The sequence below is a fragment of the Bison bison genome, unplaced genomic scaffold, assembly GCF_000754665.1.
Source record: "Bison bison bison isolate TAMUID 2011002044 unplaced genomic scaffold, Bison_UMD1.0 scf7180017864469, whole genome shotgun sequence".
Lineage (NCBI taxonomy): Eukaryota > Metazoa > Chordata > Mammalia > Artiodactyla > Bovidae > Bison > Bison bison.
This window is the reverse complement of record NW_011495030.1, coordinates 8,617,527-8,627,401: the sequence shown is the minus strand read 5'-3', so window position 1 is coordinate 8,627,401 and position 9,875 is coordinate 8,617,527. Positions and strand designations below refer to the sequence as shown.

Genomic DNA, 9,875 nt, shown 5'->3' with positions numbered 1-9,875 from the left:
TCTCCAATGCAGGAAAGTGAAAAGTGAAAGTGAAGTCGCTCAGTCATGTCCAACTCTTAGAGACCTCATGGACTGCAGCCTAGCAGGCTCCTCCGTCCATGGGATTTTCCAGGCAAGAGTACTGGAGTGGGGTGCCATTGCCTTCTCCAACAGTATCTTGCTAGTAAACCTTATACATGTGCACTCATTCTTTCTTCCTTCCCACCTATTACAATAAATAAGGTATAAATCTGTTAAAGTTATTTCTTTGATATATACTTACCTCTACCCTCTGGGGAATTTTACTCTATTTATTACTTATCTTCTAACCACAAATTTTAAAAACATTAATGTTTTTCCCATCTTAAATATAAAATCTCCTTATCCTTCATCTCTCTCCAGCCACAGCCTATCTGGCTTCTTTTTAAGAGTTCATATAGCCAATTTCACTTCCTCACCTTCCCTTTACTCCTTAACTCACTCCAGTCTGGCTTCTGTTCCATCATTATCTAGAAACCACTCTTGCTAAGATCAAGGAATGTTGCTGAAACCAAATTCCTTGTTCATTTTACTTGCCATTTTTCAGAAGCATCTAACAGTGTTAATCTCTCTCTCTTTGATACTTTCTTCCCTTAGCTTTCCTGATTTTCATCCCATTTCTTTGGCTACTTTGCCAGTCTTCTTACAGGCTCAATCCCCTTTAGCTGGTGATAATTGTTAGAATTCTTCAAGACTTAACTATGGGCCCTCTTCTTTTCTTATCTATACTTTCTTTCAGTCTAGATACAAATGACTCTGATATCTCTAGCTCTAGCCCAGACCTCTAAGCTTCAGACATTATCCTCCATAGTCAAGTCAATTTACCCATATAATGTGGATGTCTCAAAAAGTGCCTCAAACAACACAGCAAACCAAATTCATGAGTCCCCATAACGTCCTCCCCTAAAAGATTCTCCTAAAGCATTCCCTATCTGAGTACACTGCACTAAAGATCCTCTATTTCCACAATCCCCAGAAACTCGTGAATCATTCTTTACATAACCTCCCCACCAATCCCCATTATTCAATCTGTCACCATCTTCCCTTGATTTTCCCTTCTAAATATTTCTCTAATTTGCCCACTTTTCTTATTATTAACCCATTCAACTGCAACTCCTAGAGAAACTACTGCAATGATCTTACTTTCTAGGCGACCCACATTTCCATTTTCTCTTTCAGCCCTCTAATTAGTTTTCTACTCTGTTGTCATAGGAATCTTCTATGTATTAAATCCTTGCTTTAATATTCTTACATAGGGCTTCACTGGTGGCTCAGTGGTAAAGAATCCAGCTGCCAATGTAGGAGACATGGGTTTGATCCCTGGGTTGGCAAGATAACCTGGAGAAGGAAAGGGCAACCCACTCCAATATTCTTGCCTGGGAAATCTCATGGACAGAGGAGCCTGGCCAGCTGCAATCCACAAAGTTGCAAAGAGTTGGACACAACTTAGCAACTGAGCACACAGGCAACACTCTTACATAGTTTCCTAGTGTTCTTAACCTTATCAACATGCCTCTAGGTTCTATATGGTCCATCCCCTGCCTCATCACCTACTAACTCTTTGAGCTCTAACCATACTGACTCTCTTCATCCTCCCCATGTTTCTTTCTGCTGCAAAGCCTCTTCCATGAGCCTCTACTCTCCATCACTTACCTCTCTCCACCCAATAAATTCTACTCATTTTTCAGATCTCAAAAGTCACATTCCCTTCCTTTTTAGGGCAATTATACATTTGTAAAAGACTCTTGATGAAGGTGAAAGAGGAGAGTGAAAAAGCTGGCTTAAAACTCAACATTCAAAAAACTAAGATCATGGCATCCAGTCCTATCACTTCACGGCAAATAGATGTGGAAACACTGGAAAACACTGACAGACTTTATTTTCTTGGTCTCCAAAATCACTGCAGATGGTGACTGCAGCCATGAAATTAAAAGATGTTTACTCCTTGAAAAAAAAGCTATGACAAACCTACACAGTGTATTAAAAAGAAGACACATTACTTTACTGACAAAGATCCGTATAGTCAAAGCTATAGTTTTTCTAGTAGTCATGTATGGATTGAGAGCTGGACCATAAAGAAGGTTGAGCGCTGAAGAACTGGTGCTTTTGAATTATGGTGTTGGAAAGGACTCTTGAGAGTCCCCTGGACTACAAGGAGATCAAACCAGTCTATCTTAAAGGAAATCAATCCTGAATATTCATTGGAGGGACTGATGCTGAGGCTGAAGCTCCAATACTTTGACCACCTGATGCGAAGAGCTGACTCACTGGAAAAGACCCTGATGCTAGCAAAGATTGAAGGCAGGAGGAAAAGGGGACAACGGAGGATGAGATGGTTGGATGGAATCACCGATTCAATGAACATGAATTTGAGCAAGCTCTAGGAGATGGTGAAGGACAGGGAAGCCTGGCATGTTGCAGTCCATGGGGTTGCAAAGAGTTGGACATGACTGAGCAACTGAACAAAATATATAAAATTTAACAAAAGTCTGGATAGAATATAGGAGAGCCTCAGTAAGTTTAGAAAAAAACTGAAAGGTTTAAAAATACAATCAGAATACAAATACTTCCTACTTTACCTTCTTCTATCAAAAACTTTAGCTAAAACCAAGAGCCTTACCTAATATGGATTACAATTTACATAAACACCAGTGCTACTTGATTTAACAAGGCTTTGAAAGCTTATGTGGAAATCAAAAGAGGAGTTTAAGATAACAAAATACAAAAATTTTTTCCACTTTAATTCCTAGAATAAAGGACAGACATACATCCTTTGCTATACTATAAGAATGTATAGTTTCTTGAATATAATGAATCTACTTTGGTGTCATCTGTGATGGGAACTAGCTAGATTTTGTTAGAAACACTACAATTTTTTCAAAAGTCACAAAGTTATTAACTCCTGAAGCATGAAAACATTATTCTTGATGCTTTTGTTATACTGAAACTTTAAGTGTTAGTCGCTCAGTCACGTCCAGCTCTTTGCGACCCCATAGACTGTAGCCTACCAGGCTCCTCTGTCTGTGGAATTCTCCAGGCAAGGATATTGGAGTGGGAAGCCATTCCCTTCTCCAGGGGATCTTTCTCATGATCTGGATTGAACCCAGGTCTCCTGCATTGCAGGCATATTCTTTACTATGTGAGTCACAGGCTCTAAAAGCTTCTGAAGTTAAGTCTTGTCTTACATACTATTTTTGTACCATAACATGAAATCTGCATCTTATTACTACAATTGGAATAGACCACTGTAAACTCTAGTATCTGCTTAGCTGTGTAGGAGTCTAGTGATATGAGGCATATACCTCCGTTGCTATGTAAGTGGCCTTGGCCCTGGTCTAGTGTTCACAAATTAACCAGGGTCTCCTTTAAACACTTTTCATTCTCTAGCTCTCTTCCTTTTGCAGACCTAGGATTTCAAGGAGCAGATGAAGAATGAAACAGAAAATTCTTATCCATTTCTTTTACTTTCTGTATTCCAACACCAAAACCACAATGCCCAATCAGGATCTGGCATAACAATGGCTAAGTATCTAATACATACACACGCACAAGGAGATGCACAAACACACAGACACGGGTACACAGGTAGACACAAAGGCTTGTCCTCACAGACATAGATGCATCTAATACACAGGTACAGACACACAGAGATGTATTTTACATGTATTTTTTTAAGTCTGGGAAAGAATATGTATTATTTTATGTATTATACTAGACAGAGAAGCATACTCTACTGGATATTTCTAGGAACAAAGCAGCTTATTTCATTTGGTGAAAACAAATTATTCACCTGTTCTTCCATCAATCCCGAAAACTTAAACAAAACGTAGAGTTCCTTGATTATTTTTCAGAAATAAGCAACGAGTGAAAATTTGGAAAACATCAGGGAATTAAATTACATTAAGAAGGCAAGCAAATCAGGCATGACTTGCTTCAGTACAGTGATAAATTATTTACCTAATATTAAAAGGTCATGGTAACAAAGACAAATGAAAAAATAGATTACTTCAAAATTTAAAGTCTTGTGCTGCTAATAATATTTTCAAGAAAGTGAAAAAAATCCACAGAATAGGAAAAACATTTGCAAATCATAGATATGAGAACCTACATCTGGAGACTTGTATTCATAATATATAAAGAACCTTTATAACTCAATAATTAATAGTGAATTGTACAATTAAAACAAGTAAACTTTGAACTGTGGTGTTGGAGAAGACTCTTGAGAGTCCCTTGGGCTGCAAGGAGATCCAACCAGTCCATTCTGAAGGAGATCAGCCCTGGGATTTCTTTGGAGGGAATGATGCTAGAGCGGAAACTCCAGTACTTTGGCCACCTCATGCGAAGAGTTGACTCATTGGAAAAGACTCAGATGCTGGGAGGGATTGGGGGCAGGAGGAGAAGGGGACGACAGAGGATGAGATGGCTGGATGGCATCACTGACTCAATGGACATGAGTCTGAGTGAACTCCAGGAGTTGGTGATAGACAGGGAGGCCTGGCGTGCTGCAATCATGGGGTGGCAAAGAGTCAGACACGACTGAGCGACTGAACTGAACTGAACTGAAACTTTATGTTATATGAATTATATCTCAATAAAGCTGTTTTAAAATATCATGGAATCTTATAATGAATGTTTAGTATCTATACAGTTTTAAAAGTAAATGAAAGATGAAGCAGAATTCTGCAGATGCATTTATATTCTGGTAAAGATAATCAAAGAAATACAATTACTACACATTCACTGGTTTTAGGACACCAGATTAAATAGGCAGGAAAAAGAATAAATAGATGATGCAATTCCTGACCTCAAAGAAACCACAATCTATAATGTGCCAAGACTTTGGACAATATCATGTCTCCACAGCAGAAATGTTCCACCATAGCTTAAGCCTAGAGTTGGCTTCATATTTAAAAATTCATTTTCAATGGCTCAAAGCTTCTCTGTTCTTCAACTATGTCCCTTTCAATTCCTTCAGTTTCTACTGACAACATCTAAGACACTATGTTCTACTATGGTCTTGCTACAGCAGATATTCAACAAATAGTCGTTAAATGAATAAATGAACGAACAAATGAATGAACAAATGAATGAGTAAGTTATTATCCTAAGAGGTGTTTGTCTGGATTTTAATAAAGATCAAGGCCTTACTGGAAAATAGAAACATTTTTGTTTTTTCTTTAGATACTGGAATCTTTAAGATAACTTCAGTGAGTTCCTGAAATCATTCCCTATGGCTGGCCTACACCCTTAGATGTAGTAGCATTAAGGACTAATAAGCTAAGGACTAATAGGACTAAGGACTAACAGACATTTGAAAACAAAACAAGAATACCTAAAACCAAAGAGGGAAACACAGAAACTGATAACCTGCAAACTGGGTATTTAACATGAGGGCAGTCATAAAAAGAGGGACAAAAGCCAGTTACTGAGAGAAGGATTTCTAGGAATAAAGAGAATTTTAACCAGATTCATGACATCCTCAAACTTATAATCTGGTAGGTATATATAATATGTAAAACAAATGTTTAGTCTTCAAACTTCAAAAAAAAAATCAAAGCATCCTTAAAGTAGTCATATATAGCTTCAAAAGGAGTAGAAGTCTTATAGCCATTAAAGCTGGCCAACAGTAGTAGAATTTCAAAAAATTGTATTAGGCATGACTGTCAGAATTCAAGATGCAGAAGAAAAATTTGGAGTCCGTGGATCACATGTATAAGAATCTGCTGGATGTATTATAAGATTAATAAGGCCTAAGGATCTAATGTAAAACCTGACAATAACTGATAACACTATATTATATAACAGAAACTTGCTAAAGGAGTAGAATGTAAGTTCTCACAATAAATGAATAAAGAAATATTTATGTGAGATGATAGATATGTTAATAAAGAGGGAACAGTTTTACAATATATAGGTAGATGTACACTTTAAATATCTTATAATTTTATATGTCAAGCGTACAAAAACAAACTCAAAATGGATTTTGAATTAAAAGTCTAAATGTAAGACTGCATACTATAAAATTCCTCAAGGAAAACATAGGCAGAACACACCCTGACATAAATCATAACAGTATATATTTTTTGGTATTCATCTTAAAGTGAAGAAAATAAAAGAAAAAATAAATAAATGGGACCTAATTAAACTTAAAAGTTTTTGCATAGCAAAGGAAACCATCAACAAGATGAAAAGACAACCTACTGAAAGGGATAAAATATTTGCAAATGAAATGAATGATAAAGGATTCAGTTCAGTTCACTCAGTCATGTCTAGCTCTTTGCAACCCCATGGACTGCAGCACGCCAAGCTTCCCTGTCCATCACCGACTCCTGGAGCTTGCTCAAACTCATGTCCATAGAGTTGGTGATACCATCCAACCATTTCATCCTCTATTGTCCCCTTCTCCTCTTGCCTTCAATCTTTCCCAGAATCAGGGTCTTTTGCAACAAGTCAGTTCTCAACTCATATAACTCAACATCAAAAAGCCTAACAACCCAATTAAGAAATGGGCATAAGAACTGAATAAACATTTTCCCAAAGAGGAAATGCAGATGGCCATCAGGCACATGAAAAGATGCTCAATATTGCTAATCATCAGGGAAATGCAAATCAAAACCACAATGAGATATCACCTCACACCTATTAGAATGGCTATCATCAAAAAGTGCACAAATATCAAATGTTGGTGAGGGAGGAATGTAGACTGGTACAACATTGTGAAAAATAGTAAGGAGGCTTCTCAAAAAATTAAAATTAAAATTAACATATGACACAGCAATTCTACTCTTGGGTATAAATGCAAACTGTAACTGTAAGTCGCTTCAGTCGTGTCTGACTCTGTGCGACCCCATAGACGGCAGCCCGTCAGGCTCCCCCATCCCTGGGATTCTCCAGGAAAGAACACTGGAGTGGGTTGCCGTTTCCTTCTCCAATGCATGAAAGTGAAAAGTGAAAGTGAAGTTGCTCAGTCTCGACCGACTCCCAGCGACCTCATGGACTGCAGCCCACCAGGCTCCTCCGTCCATGGGATTTTCCAGGCAAGAGTACTGGAGTGGGGTGCCATTGCCTTCTCCGATAAATGCAAAAGAAACAAAAATACTGATTTGAAAAGATACACGCACCCCAATTTTCAAGCAGCACTGCTTACAATTGCCAAGGTATAGAAGCAACACTAAGTGTCCATTAACAAATGAATGGATTAACAAGATGTGGTATATACACACACAATGGAATACAACTCAGCCATAAAAAAGAACGAAATTTTGCATTTGCAGCAAAATGGATGGACTGGCAGTGAATTATGTTACATGAAGTATGCCAGACAGAGAAAGACAAATAGTGTACAGTAGCACTTATATGTAGAATCTAAAAAATACAACAAACTATTAAACATAACAAAAAAGAAGTAGACTCACAAATACAGAAAATGAACTAGTGGTTTCTGGTGGGGTGAGGGAAAGCAGGAGGAATTCTATAGAGGTAGAAGGGAAAAAGGATTGTTATGATAACATACAAAATCATTTGTTTGAAACTTCTGAAAATCCTAAAGCATCTATGGAATTTTAAATTTTTTTCATTTAATTTTTTAAAAACACCAAAAAATAAATACAGGCAAACTGGAAAAAAACAAATAAGTTATACAAAAAGTATAACTAGTCATACTTATATGGATTTGCATAAGAAAATTACCTGATAGAGCTATAGATGTCCAGTGGGGTTTGATTTTTTTCTTTGGCTATTCTCATCATATCTAACACTGCCATCCCAAGACATTCTTCCTGTGTTTCATGAGTCACAGGTACTTTTATCCATCCATGTAAAAAATCATGCCGCCACTAAAGTAAAAACAAAATATAGAAGAAAATATTTCTTAAGTTTCACTACCACATCTTAATCTATTATTCTATTTTAATCTATAACACAATTTTCAGAAAATATACATTTAACAAGGTCAACTCCTCCCTTGATTTTGAAACACAGTGCCATAAAGTTTTAGTATAAGTTCTTTTGCAAAGATTTAAATTAGGTTCCCAATTATCAGCCTATTTCACTGATTCTATCTTCAAATTGTATCTTCAACATCAAAATTACCTAAATTAAAATAGGTACTAATCAATTAAATATGTACTGAGTTCCAAATATGCTTAAAGCATTGTACTAAGGACTGTTCTGGCTACAAAGAAATATAAGATGTAGCTTCAGCCTCCAAGGAGACTAAAATGTAGCCAGGAAGGGAAATAAGTGAAAAAAAAAAATTATAATGCCAGACACCATATAAAAGAAGTTGAGACTATATCCAGTAGCAGTAATTAGGAAAAGTTTTGCAGAAAAATTGAAATTTCATGTATTCTTTGAATATGAAGCAATTTTTTAAATATATTTATTCATTTACTTATTTAGCTGCACTGGGTCTCTGCTGTGTCACACAGGATCTGTGGCTCCGCTGCTGCAGGGTATGAGGGATCTTAGTTTCCCGACCAGGGATTGAACCTATGTCTCCTGCACCGCACAAGGTGGACTCTTAACCACTGGATCACTAGAGAAGTCCCGGAAGAAATTTTTGATTAACACAAAACAGGATGCAGAAATAGAAGAAATGGCACAAAAAGAAAGCACAAGGCATGTTCAGAGATGCAAAGTAGTTGGGTTAGAACAGATAATTCATGTAAAGTGAACAGAGTGAATTAAGACTTGGAAAAGCAAGTTGGGGTCAAACTGCAGGTACTCTTCAACACCTGGATCCCAGAAGCAATAGAGAACCATTTTCTTAAATGTATCCATTTCATAAAGTATCTTTTCTTAAAGCATCATGCCTGTTTCACTGGTAGAAGTAGCAATGATACAGGACTTTAAGAAAATAAAGTGTATTCAAGGAGACTCTTGAAGAGGCTGCAGTAATGGTTCAAATATGAGAGAGTAAGGCTTTGCTGTACAGAAGAAAAGACACTAAAAGAGTCTGAAAAACCCATTAACTTTATAATTATATGTAAAAGAATGAAGAAAATGGAAAAACAGAAATTCTAAGATTTTGATCTAGAAAATTTAGGGACACAGATAAAATCAGACTAAATAGGTAATGGGAGCAAGGTTAAAAGCACCAGTATTCTAAAAATAACAATCTTCTTTATAAGAAAAGTAGAAGCCATAATAATGGCTGAAATACCAACCATGGCTTAAACTAAGAGAAAACATCACCATATTTTATACACATATCTCCCTTCTTCCATATGATAACATCTCATGAAATTAAGCCAGAGAAGGCAATGGCAACCCACTTCAGTACTCCTGCCTGGAAAATCCCATGGACGGAGGGGCCTGGTGGGCTGCAGTCCATGGGGTCGCTGGGAGTCGGACATGACTGAGTGACTTCACTTTCACTTTTCACTTTCATGCACTGGAGAAGGAAATGGCAACCCACTCCAGTGTTCTTGCCTGGAGAATCCCAGGGACAGGGGAGCCTGGTGGGCTGCCGTCTATGGGGTTGCACAGAGTCGGACACGACTGAAGCGACTTAGCAGCAGCAGTAGCAGCATGAAATTAAGTTTTACATAAATTTAAAAAATAATTTTATTTAAAAAAATTAATATGCACTTAAAAGTAGGAGAAAGTAGGGAAAACCACTAGACCATTCAGGTATGACCTAAATCAAATCCCTTATGATTATGCAGTGGAAGTGAGAAATAGATTTAAGGGCCTACATCTGATAGAGTGCCTGATGAACTATGGAATGAGGTTTGTGACATTGTACAGGAGACAGGGATCAAGACCATCCCCATGGAAAAGAAAGGCAAAAAAGCAAAATGGCTGTCTGGGGAGGCCTTACAAATAGCTGTGAAAAGAAGAGAAGCAAAAAGCAA

General features: G+C 37.3%; 1 protein-coding gene across 2 annotated transcripts in view; it reads right to left on the bottom strand.

Annotated features, from left to right (window-relative positions):
* JAK2 (Janus kinase 2) overlaps nucleotides 1–9,875 on the bottom strand; it is a 118,537-nt gene that overhangs the window by 38,067 nt on the left and 70,595 nt on the right. For both annotated transcript variants that reach the window (XM_010860722.1, XM_010860721.1), the window contains exon 6: nucleotides 7,708–7,853. In XM_010860722.1, coding sequence (XP_010859024.1) covers nucleotides 7,708–7,853 — 146 coding nt within the window. The remainder of the gene's footprint in view (nucleotides 1–7,707; nucleotides 7,854–9,875) is intronic.